This window comes from Hemiscyllium ocellatum, chromosome 6 (assembly GCF_020745735.1).
Source record: "Hemiscyllium ocellatum isolate sHemOce1 chromosome 6, sHemOce1.pat.X.cur, whole genome shotgun sequence".
Taxonomy (NCBI): Eukaryota; Metazoa; Chordata; class Chondrichthyes; order Orectolobiformes; family Hemiscylliidae; genus Hemiscyllium; species Hemiscyllium ocellatum.
Window position 1 is genome coordinate 120,099,235 of NC_083406.1, and position 12,290 is coordinate 120,111,524.

The 12,290-nt window shown below is 43.2% G+C and overlaps 1 protein-coding gene across 1 annotated transcript in view; it reads right to left on the bottom strand.

The window, feature by feature from the left end:
- Positions 1 to 493: 493 nt before the first annotated feature.
- Positions 494 to 12,290, bottom strand: part of map6a (microtubule-associated protein 6a) — a 47,536-nt gene continuing 35,739 nt past the window's right edge. Inside the window, exons 3-4 of the mRNA XM_060826897.1 lie at positions 9,006 to 9,240; positions 494 to 740 (exon numbers count right to left, since the gene is read on the bottom strand). Coding sequence (XP_060682880.1) covers positions 543 to 740; positions 9,006 to 9,240 — 433 coding nt within the window. The 3' untranslated portion in view covers positions 494 to 542. The remainder of the gene's footprint in view (positions 741 to 9,005; positions 9,241 to 12,290) is intronic.

Here is a 12,290-nt window from a genome sequence, read left to right on the forward strand (position 1 = left end):
AAAATTTGGATGATTATTATAAAAAGCCTAAGAGCTACCCTAAGAGCTAAGCGATGGACCAAATCAAGAGGAGCAAGTAATTTATGTGGAGAATCAAAGTGGTGACTTTGGGTTGTTCTGCACACATTAGGTGCAGGAGATCAGATGGTTAACAGCTGGATCCAGCAGATCAATAAAGTGAAGCCACTTTTTGTTGCTGTCTTGTTATCTAGATGATTAGTGTTGCTGCTGTTACTCTCACAGTGCCCAAGATGGTGATTGTCAACCCGTCATCACTAGAGAATAATCTAGGTATATTGCTGTAGGTATGGGATTCTGTGCTATAGAAGCTGTGTTTGGTTTTTGGGTTAGCAGGATTGTTGGACATTCTTTATCCTGTATATAGTAAATAGGTGAAATGGGGTATTGTAGCGAATTGATCTGTATTATTCAGAAGGGCTGCTGAATGGACTAAACGTGACCTCTGACCTTGTGCATGGTGGTGTCCCCGGCTGATGAGGAAGAGTCTGATTACTTGTTCCCGTGGCCCCATTTACAGAACGTTACTCTTTAGCCTCGGCGAGTTTATTGTTCATCTCCTGGCTCTTCGCCTCTTCCTCTGGCTTGGGGGCAGGAGCACTCTCCACCATTTTTTTCTTCACAGCCCGTCCCGATGTGCTCTGTTTCTCTTTGGCCTTTTTCGGCACTTTATGACTTGACGGTTTTTTTGGTTTCGTACTCTGGGTGCTTGGTTTATCCGGCTGAGGGCGGGAGGAAGAGAGGAAAACATTGAATTATTTACAAATGCCACATCAAACTGAAGTTAGAATCATATAGCACAGAAGGAGGCCACCTTCCTGTGTGTATCAGCTCTTTGCAATTAGTAATGCTGGAAAAAAAGAAACATATTGGGGAAGTATTTTGTTTTTCTCCTACTAGGATGGATGCAAGAATGCAACTCTCAAGGGGGTGTGACAATGCTGCTCCTTTAACAAGGCAATATTGTCCTTGGTTTTCTCAAAAGGGGTTGTAAAAGGCATCAGTTCTGATTTATCTGGGATAAGGTCACTTGGATTAGGGCTTACAGATACAGTCTAAGACAATAATCAGGGAAAAGGACTTTCAGCTTTTTTAAAGAACATTTGTGCAATCAAAGTGGAGTGGCCAGTTCTGCCGGTTCAGGGATTTTTTTCGGTTTGGTTTAGTTTTATCTGGGAATTCAGAGAAGCTGAGTGCTTCAGCAAATGATCCCTGGCTAATCCTCTCTGCAATTTCTCTGTCTCCTGTAAGAACCAATGTTTGAATTTGCCTTTTTGTCAAGGATTGCACTTATGGGATGTTGCAGGAATTCGGAACAGCTCCGTGTTAACTTGAGGGAGATATCATGTCAGTCAGGTTTTCAAATTGTTATTCGAAATTCTGTTTACTTTTGTTAGTGTTTCCTTCGGCAGTGTGTGAATAAATTCTCTTTTCCTAAAAGTGAAGCGCTTTGACCACTCCTGGGATATCCACCTTACATCTGCCCAAAGCAACTAGACAAGTTACGGTCTGGGCTACCTTCTTAAAACATTTTGAGGGGGTCCGGCCTGGTCCATAACAGGAGACAACAATTTACACTATACAAAAGGAGTCATTCAGCCCCTCTGGCCTGCTCCATCATGCAGTGAGATGGCATCTGATTTCATTTTGTTCTCAACTGCACTTACTCTGGTCAGTTTTTTATTCATTCATAGGATGTTGGCTTTGCTTGCTAAGCCAGAATTTATTTCTCATCCCTATTTGCTCAGAGGTCACTTAAGAGTCACCACGTTGCTGTGGATTTGGCATGACATGTAGGTCAGACCAGGTAAGACTGACACTGAAGCATATTAGTGAACCTGATTGTTTTCCAATAATCGACATTGGTTTCATAGTCTTCATTAGGCTCTTAATTTCAGATTCTTTAAATTTACTTTTTTTTTCGCTTTTTATTCATTCACAGGATGAAGGTGTCATTGACCATGCAGCATTTATTGTCCTGAGGGCAATTAAGAATCAATCACATTGCTGTGGGTCTGGAGTCACGTGTAGGCCAGAATGGCTGTTTCCTTCCTTCAAGGACATTAGTGAACAAGATGGGTTTTTTTCCTGACAATCAACAACAGATTCATGGTCATCATTAGACTCTTTAATTCCAGATATTGATTGAATTCAAGTTCCAACATCTGCTGTGGTAGGATTTGAACCTGGGTCCTCAGAACATTACCTGGATCTCTGGGTTAACAGCCCAGCGATAATTCCACTCCTGCTGTTATTAATTATTGACTCACAGGGCAGTCAGGAGTTAATAGATCTATGCCATTAAAATACTCAATGAGTCCACCTAACTGCTCTCTGGGGAAGAGAGTTCCATACATATATGGTCTAGTTAAATTGAATATAGCTGGAAAAAAGACACATTGACAAAGCTCTCATCTTGCACTCATCAGTGCACACATAAGAACGAATGCAATTTGTAATTAGCCATGCTATAAGCTCAACTGATAATCTTCAATTGACTAATAGTGTTTCCCTTGAAATTTGGCATTCTTGTCTGTGTGTCCAGATGAGTGCAAGATGCAAGATGCCCCAATGTGTCTCTTTGTTAGCACTACTCAAGTTCCACCTTATCATATCTAATTAGTTCCACTTCACCCTGCTCTTTCCCCATTGTGCTGCAAGTATTTCCTTTTAATTAATTATCCTTATACATTTAAAGTAAATTATTTAAAATGACCTTTTGAAATCGTCACTGAATGTGCCCTCACTACACGACCAAGCAATGAATTTCAAATCATTACAATCCACTTTTCATCTCCCTAAAGTTCCTTCATAAATTATCTTAAATCTGTGACCTGCAGTTACCAATCCTCCTGCCATTGAAAGAAGCTCCCCCCCTTTAACTAACACTGCTCTAAGGAGAACAGCTCCTGTATGCTTATGCAGATTGTGTGGATGTATGTGTAACAATAACTAGTTGCATTTAAGTTGCACCATTTTATCATGGAAAAATATGTCTCTGAAGATGTTTGAGAAAGCGAGGGAAGAGAAGAAATGAGAGGATGGTTAAATATTCGGTTCAATGTGGTTTTCAGAAACCGAAAAGCAGATGGAGCTGATAATATTTAATTAGGTTTCGAGAGGCCAACAGGTCATTGAGCCTGTTCAACTATTCAACTAGATGATGGCTGAACTGCATCTCAACTTCAGTTCCCCATCTCAAGTGCACATCCGTCGTACACCAAGGGAAGGAGGAGCAAGTGGAACAGATCGTGAGGGTGCACAAAGAAGACAACAAAGAGAATGTTAATGCAAGTAGAGGTGTTGCATTTGGTAAGGCAAATCAGGGCAGGACTTATACACTTAATGGTAGGGTCCTGGGGAGTGTTGCCAAACAGAATAGTTGAGAAAGCATTTTGTACACTTGTCTTAATTGGTCAGTGCATTGAGTATAGGAGTGGGATGTCATGTTGTGGCTGTACAGGGCATTGGTTAGGCCATTTTTAGAACACTGCATTCAATTATAGTCTCCCTGCTAAAAGAAACATGTTGTTTAATTTGAAAGGGTGCAGAAAAGATTTACAAAGAATTTGCCAGGGTTAGAGAGTTTGAGCTATAGGGAGAGGCTGGAAAAGCTGGGGCTATTTTCCCTGGAGTGTCAGAAGTTGAGGGGTGATGTTGAAGAGCTATATAAAATCATGAGAAGTATGGATAGGGTAAATAGACAAGGTCTTTTTCCCAAGGTAGAGAAGTCCAAAACAAAGAGTGGAAAGATTTGAAAAGGCTATAAGCGACAACAGAGGGTGGTGTGTGTATGGAATGAGTAGTGAGAGAAAGGATGGAAGTGGGCACAAATATGACATTTGAAAGGCACCTGGATGGGTACATGAATAGGAAGGGTTTAGAGGGATATGGGTAAAATGGGACTGGATATATTGAGGATATCTGGCCAAATGGACCTAAGATTCTGTTTCTGTGCTGTATAACTCTATGACTGTATGAGTGATATAAATAAAGAGTAGCTGTTAATGGTATTAATGGAAGATGTCAACTGCAGAAAATGGGTCCACTTTGCTGAGTGCAAGCAAGGCAACATGTGTCGTTTCACCTCCTCCCTCCTCACTGTCCAGGATCCCAGTACACCTTTAAGGTGAAGCAACATTTTACTTGCAATCCTTTCAATCTAGTCTACTATATTTGCTGCTCATAATACAGTCTTCTCTACATTGGTAGTACCAAACGCTTTGTGAAACAGTGATGCTCTGTCTGTAAGAATGACTCTTCCAGTTGCCATGAGGAGGAAGTGAGGACTACAGATGCTGGAGAGTCGGAGTCAAAAAATGTGGCTCTGGAAAAGCATAACAGGTCAGGCAGCTTCTGAGGGGCAGGACAGTTGACATTTCAGGCATAAACCCTTCATCACCCCTTCTAGTTACCTGTCATTTCAAAGACAGAGAAGAACAAAGAACATAGAACAGTACAGCACAGAACAGGCCCTTCAGCCCACGATGTTGTGCCGACCACTGATCCTCATGTATGCACCCTCAAATTTCTGTGACCATATGCATGTCCAGGAGTCTCTTAAATGTCCCCAATGACCCTGCCTCCACAACTGCTGCTGGCAATGCATTCCATGCTCTCACAACTCTCTGTGTAAAGAACCCGCCTCTGACATCCCCTCTATACTTTCCTCCAACCAGCTTAAAACTATGACCCCTCATGTTAGTCATTTCTGCCCTGGGCAATAGTCTCTGGCTATCGACTGTATCTATGCCTCTCATTATCTTGTATACCTCAATTAGGTCCCCTCTTCTCCTCCTTTTCTCCAATGAAAAAAGTCCGAGCTCAGTCAACCTCTCCTCATAAGACAAGCCCTCCAGTCCAGGCAGCTTTCTGGTAAACCTCCTCTGAACCCTCTCCAAAGCATCCACATCTTTCTTACAATAGGGCGACCAGAACTGGACGCAGTATTTCAAGTGCAGTCTAACCAAAGTTTTATAGAGCTGCAACAAGATCTCACGACTCTTAAACTCAATGCCCCTGTTGATGAAAGCCAAAACGCCATATGCTTTCTTAACAACCCTGTCCACTTGGGTGGCCATTTTAAGTGATCCATGAACCTGCACCCCAAGATCCCTCTGTTCCTCCACTCTGCCAAGAATCCTATCCTTAATCCTCTACTCAGCTTTCAAATTCGACCTTCCAAAATGCATCACCGCGCATTTATCCAGGTTGAACTCCTTCTGCTACCGCTCAGCCTATCTTTACATCCTGTCAATGTTCCGTTGCAGCCTACAACAGCCCTCTATACTGTCAATGACACCTCCAACCTTTGTGTCATCTGCAAACTTGCTGACCCATCCTTCAATCCCCTCATCCAAGTCATTAATAAAAATTACAAACAATAGAGGCTCAAGGACAGAGCCCTGTAGAACACCACTCACCACAGACTTCCAGGCAGAATATTTTCCTTCAATTACCACTCGCTGTCTTCTGTTGGCTAGCCAATTCTATATCCAGACAGCTATGTTCCCCTGAATCCCATTCCTCCTGACCTTCTGAATGAGCCTACCATGGGGAACCTTATCAAATGCCTTGCTGAAGTCCATATACACCACATTCACAGCTCAACCCTCATCAACTTTTCTAGTCACATCCTCAAAGAACTTGATAAGGTTTGTGAGGCATGACCTGCCCCTCACAAAGCCGTGTTGACTGCATTTAATCAAGCCATGCTCTTCCAGATGCTCATAAATCCTATCCCTCAGAATCCTTTCTAACACCTTGCAGACGATAGACATGAGACTCACTGGTCTGTAATTGCCGGGGATTTCCCTATTTCCTTTCTTGAAGAGAGGAATTACATTTGCCTCTCTCCAGTCCTCAGGTACGACTCCAGTGGAGAGCAAGGATGAAAAGATCTTCGTAAGTGGCGATGCAATTACATTTCTCGTTTCCCAAAGCAGCCGAGGACAAATCTGGTCCGGGCCTGGCGACTTGTTAATCTTAATGTTTGACAAAATTTTCAGCACATCAGCTTCCTCTATCTCTATCCATTTCAGCATACACACCTGCTCTTCAAAGTTTCATTCGCTACAAAGTTTGTTTCTTTTGTAAAGACAAGCAAAAAACTCATTTATCTTGTTCTCAGGCTAAAATTTTTGTCATTGAGTCATAGAGATGTACAGCATAGAAATATACCCTCCAGTCCAACTTGTCCTTGCTGACCAGATATCCTAGTGTAAAAAATGAGGACTGCAGATGCTGGAGATCACAGCTGCAAATGTGTTGCTGGTCAAAGCACAGCAGGCCAGGCAGCATCTCAGGAATAGAGAATTCGACGTTTCGAGCATAAGCCCTTCATCAGGAAATCTACTCCCATTTGCCAGCACTTGGCCTCCATTCCTTTAAATCCTGCCTATCCATATACTCTTCCAGATTCCTTTTAAATGTTGTAATTGTACCAGCCTCCACCACTTCCTCTGGCAGTTCATTCCATACACGCACCACCGTCTGTGTGAAAACTTTGCCCCTTAGGTCCCTTTTAAACCTTTACCACCTCACCTTAAACCTATGTCCTCTAGTTCTGGACTCCTCCACCCTGGAGAAAAGACTTTGTCTATTTATCCTATCCATGCCCCTCATGATCTTATAAACGTCTATAAGGTTACCCCTCAGCCTCCGATGCTCCAGGGAAAACAGTCCCAGCCTGTTCAGCTTCTCCTTTAGCTCAAAATCTCCAATTGACAACATCCTTGTAAATCTTTTCTGAATCCTTTCAAGTTTCACAACATCCTTCCTATTGGAGGAAGCCCAGAATTGCACACAATATTCCAAAAGTGGCCTAACCAATGTCCTGTACAGCTGCAAAATGACCTTCCAACTCCAATACTCAATGCTCTGACCAATAAAGGAAAGCATACCCCTGGACTTACTTTAGCATTCCAGTGAAGCCCAACATAAGCTGGAAGAATATTGAGTCACTTTTCATTTAGGCACTTTACAATCTTTGGGATTCAACATTGAGTTCAATAGCTCTGGGCCACAAACACTGTGCCCCTGTTTCAATTATATTCCCTGCCCAGTATTTTGTTGGCATCGGTGTGCTCTCAGCAGAAGTCACCTATTTCTTAATAGTGACATCTATCTTTGACACCTAGATTATTCCTCTATCATTGGCATGTCCTTTGGCTTCTGCTTTGGGAACTCTCACCATCTGTTCCATTTATTCCTCCTCCCATTTTGGCAACATTGTAGAAACCATCAATGTCTCGCCACCCACCCCCACCTTCAGTTCCGAAGAACAATCATTGCATTTGAGAGGTTCAATCTATTTCTCTCTCCACAGATGCTGCCAGACCTGCTGGGCTTCTCCAGCACTTCAGTTTCAATTCAAACCACTTGCATGTTCAGCACTTTGGTTTTATTTGAGTGTTTATTGCCTTTATGTTTGAGGATACAATTGTTCCCTTGCATCTTTTGGAGGGTGACAGAACCAGATTTCCATTCCCCTTTGTGTGATATAATGTTGCCTAATTTCAGGTCTGGATCCAATTTCAAGATTACACTCTGTGGTTTGTGACTGTTTCCTAACTCCCAACTTGACCTGTACCTCCCCACATCACCACTCCCCACCCCCCAACCCCCTGAACCAGCAGAGAAAATAATTTCTCTATTATCTATTGTTTGCAATTCCAACATCTCAGTTAGATCAATCTTCAGCCACCTAGACCAAAGAGAATAGAGTCAAATCTGCATAATCTGGTCTCCTTATTTACACTTTTAAATTCCAGTGTCAATCTGCCTTGCACTCCCTCGGAGCTGGGTCTTATCTTCCAGAGGTGTTTGGGCTCAGAACAAAACTCAAATAATAAGGCATTAGAAAATCATAAGACACAGCAGCAGTCGGCAATTTGGTCCATCGAGCCCATTCTGTTGTTCAATGAGATCATGGTTGAACTGAAAATCCTCTACTTCATTTTCCTAACATTTCCTCCTAACCTTTGATTCACTGACTGATTAAAACATTATCATTCTTAGACTTGAATATACTTAGAGCCATAGAGTTGTAGAGATGTACAGCATGGAAACAGACCCTTCGGTCCAACTTGCCCATGCTGACCAGATATCCTAATCTAATCTTGTCCCACCTGCCAGCACCCGACACACATCTCTTCAAACCCTCCTTATTCATATACCCAGCCAGGTACTTTTTAAATGTTGCAATTGTACTATCCTCCAGCACTCCCTCTGGCAGCTCATTCCATATACGTACCACCCACTGCATGAAAAAGTTGCCGCTTAGGTCTCTTTTATATCACTCCCTTCTCACCCTAAACCTATACCCTCTAGTTCCAGACTCCCCACCCCAGGGAAGAGACCTTGTCTCTTTATCTTATCCATGACCCTCATGATTTTATAAACCTCTATAAGGTCACCCCTCAGCTTCTGGCACTCCAGGGAAAACAGCCCCAGCCTATTCAAGCTCTCCCTATAGCTTAAATCCTCCTACCCTGGCAACATCCTTGTATATCTTTTCTGAACCCTTTCAGGTTTCACAACATCCTTCCGATAGGAAGGAGACCAGAATTGCACACAACATTCCAGCAGTGGCCTAACCAATGTCCTGTACAGCCACAACATGACCTCCCAACTCCTGTACTCAATACTCTGACCAGTCTCGAAAGCCCTCTGTAGTAAAGAATTTCATAGATTCACTATCCCCTGAGAGAAGAAATTCCTCTTCAATTCTATTTTAAATGTGTGACCCCTTATTCAGAGATAATGCCTTCTAGTGCTTGGCTCTCCCACAAAAGGAAATAAGCCATTCACTTTTACCTTTTCAAATCCCTAAGAATCTAGCATGCTTCAACAAGGTCTCCTCTCATTGAAAATATCTTTCTGAATAAAGACATTGGCCAGTTGATAGAGATTCCCCTTGACGCCCTTTCTCATGGAGGTAATGAAATTGGAAAAAAGGCGAAAGGTGCTGGAATCTTTAGTCTTACCTTGGCAGGTTCCTTATAGGCTTCACTGTAGAGGCTTCGCATTTTCCTGCGTTCAGGGGCCTTGGTATCTGCTGTCCCGGGCCTGATAATCTCTGCCCGCTTGCTAAACTGCCCCCGAAAGGTGGTGTTATAGCTGGTTTCATGAGCCACCTTGGCCTCTGGGGGATGGTACAGCTGCTTCGCTTTGACTATCTTTGTAGGTTTGACATCTACTGTCCAGGGTCTGAATTCGTTCCTGTAGAGACAGAGAAATTTCCATTTGTTGCAGTTGAATTTAAGGAAGGATTATGAGGATGTTGGGAATTAAGAGCTGGAGCCAACCATTTGACCTTAACAGCCTCCACTGCCACTCACTAAGGCAAGGACTTACCTTCTCCCTCTCACCTGCTTGCACCCTCCCCACATATCGGTCTCCAAAGAATCTCTCCATCTCTGTTTAGAATCGTCTCAATGCCCTAACATCCACAGCTCTCTACAATACAGGCATCTAAAGATTCATAAATCTTTGAGAGAGATCATTTCTCCTCATCTCAATGCAAAAAGATTGATTTTCTTTATTGCAAGTTTGTGACCCTTTTGTTCTAATTCCCAAGCGAGGACGAAATAATTTTTTACATGCTATGTTGTCATCAAATCATGGAATCTCCACAGTGCGGAAGCAGGCCACTCAGCCCATCAAGTCCATAACACCCTTCCGAAGAGCATCCCATCCAGACCCATTCCCCTATCCTATCCCTGTAACCCTGCATTTCCTATAGCCAATCGACCTATCCTACATATCTTTGAACTGTTGGAGGAAACCGGAGCACCTGGAGAAAACCCATTGTCAAGTCTCTGTCATGACCGTTAAGAATTTTACAGGCATTAAAGGCTACTGCTCATTAAAATCATAGAGTCATAAAGATGTACAGCACAGAAACAGATACTGTGCTCCAACTCGTCCATGCCGACCAGATATCCCAGCTGCAAATGTGTTGCTGGTCAAAGCACAGCAGGCCAGGCAGCATCTCAGGAATAGAGAATTCGACGTTTCGAGCATAAGCCCTTCATCAGGAATAAGAGAGAGAGCCAAGCAGGCTGAGATAAAAGGTAGGGAGGAGGGACTAGGGGGAGGGGCGATGGAGGTGGGATAGGTGGAAGGAGGTCAAGGTGAGGGTGATAGGCCGGAGTGGGGTGGGGGCGGAGAGGTCAGGAAGAGGATTGCAGGTTAGGAGGGCGGTGCTGAGTTGAGGGAACCGACTGAGACAAGGTGGGGGGAGGGGAAATGAGGAAGCTGGAGAAATCTGAATTCATACCTTATCCCAACCCAATCTAGTCCCACCTTCCAGCACTCGGCCCATATCCCTCCAAACCCTTCCTATTCATATACCCATCCAAATGCCTTTTAAATGTTACAGTTGTACCAGTCTCCACCACATCCTCTGGCAGCTCATTCCATACACGTGCCATCCTCTGCATGAAAAAGTTGTCCCTTAGTCTCTTTTATATCTTTCCCATCTCACCCTAAACCTATGCCCTCTCGTTCTGGACTCCCCCATCTCAGGGAAATGACTTTGCCTATTTATCCTAGACATGCTCATGATTTTATAAACCTCTATAAGGTCGCCCCTCAGCCTCCTAAACTACAGGGAAAACAGGCCTAACCTATTCAACCTCTCCCTGTAGTGCAAATCTTCCAACCCTGGCAACATTCTTGTAAAAGCACAGCAGGTCAGGCAGCATCAAAGAATCGATTCTCCTGTTCCTTTGATGCTGCCTGACCTGCTATGCTTTTCCAGCAACACATTTTTAAGCAGCTGAAGTCCTCACTTTCTCCCAACATTCTTGTAAAGCTTTTCTGAACCTTTTCAAGATTCAGAACATCTTTCTGATAGGAAGGAGACCAGAATTGCATGCAATATTCCAACAGTGGCCTAACCAATGTCCTGTACAGCCGCAACATGACCTCCCAACCCCTGTACTCAATACTCTGACCAATAAGGGATGGGCTGAGTCGACACAATCTTTCCTCCAAAAGCCAGGGAAGGAAGAACATAATGAGTAGGTGTAGACCATGTGAGTATAGCAATTGGGAGGTCATATTGCAGCTGTGCAGGACATTAGTTAGATCACTTTTGGAATACTGCATACAATTCTGGTCTTCCTTCTATAGGAAGGATGTGTGAAACATGAAAGGGTTCAGAAAAGATTTACAAAGATGTTGGCAAGGCTGAAGGGTTTGAACTATAGAGAGAGACTGAATGGGCTGGGGCTGTTTTCCCTTATCAGAGGTTGAAGGGTGACATTACAGAGGTTTATAAAATCTTGAGGAGCATGGATAGGGTAAATAGACAAGGTCTCTTCCCTGAGGTGGGGGAGTCCAGAACTAGAGGGCCTAGGTTTAAGGTGCGAGGGGAAAAATTTAAAAGGGACCTAAAGGGGCAACGTTTTCACAGAGAGCATGGTGCGTTTATGGAATGAGGAAGTGGTGGAGGCTGCTACAATTACAAATTTAAAAGGTATGTGGATGGGTATATAAATAGGAAGGGTTGAGAGGGATATGGGCCAAGTTCTGGCAAATGGGAGTACACTAATTTAGGATATCTTGTCTGCATGGACGAGTTGGACCGACTGACTCCATACCTCTATGTTTGCTCTGCCCTTCAATATTATGATAACTGATCATTTATCTTAATTCTGCTTTCTAATCTGTTACCTCATATCCTTCTTTTCCTTGGGAGAGTAGAATATATAGCCATAAATCTATTCAATAATGCAGCATTCACAATGACTACTTTGGTGAAATCCATAGAGTCACAATATCCTTTGAACAAAGAAGTTTCTTCTTATCTCTACACTCAATCCTCAGCTCCTGTCTCTGAGATTGTGACTCCAGGTTCTGGATTCCCCAGATATGGGTTAAAACCTTTCAGTGTCATCCTGCTGAGTCTCTTCAGAACCCTGAATATCATAATTAACTACTCTTCCATGCAACACATTGTATAGGCTCAACACTACCGAGTCTCTGATTGTAAGACAACCACATTATCTCAGGTGTCAATCTATTGGACATCCACTGTACCACCTCCACTGCATTGATAACCTTCCTTCAATATGGAGACCAAAAGTGCACACATTATTCCAGATGTCTATGGAACACCTTGCCATAGAAAGCTATGGGGACAGAGTCCTTGTGTATATTTAGAGCTGAGATGGATAGATTCTTGACTAGTTGGGGAATTGTGAGTAATGGGGAAAGGGCAGGAAAGTGGACGTGAGGAATGTTGAATCAGCCATGATATTATT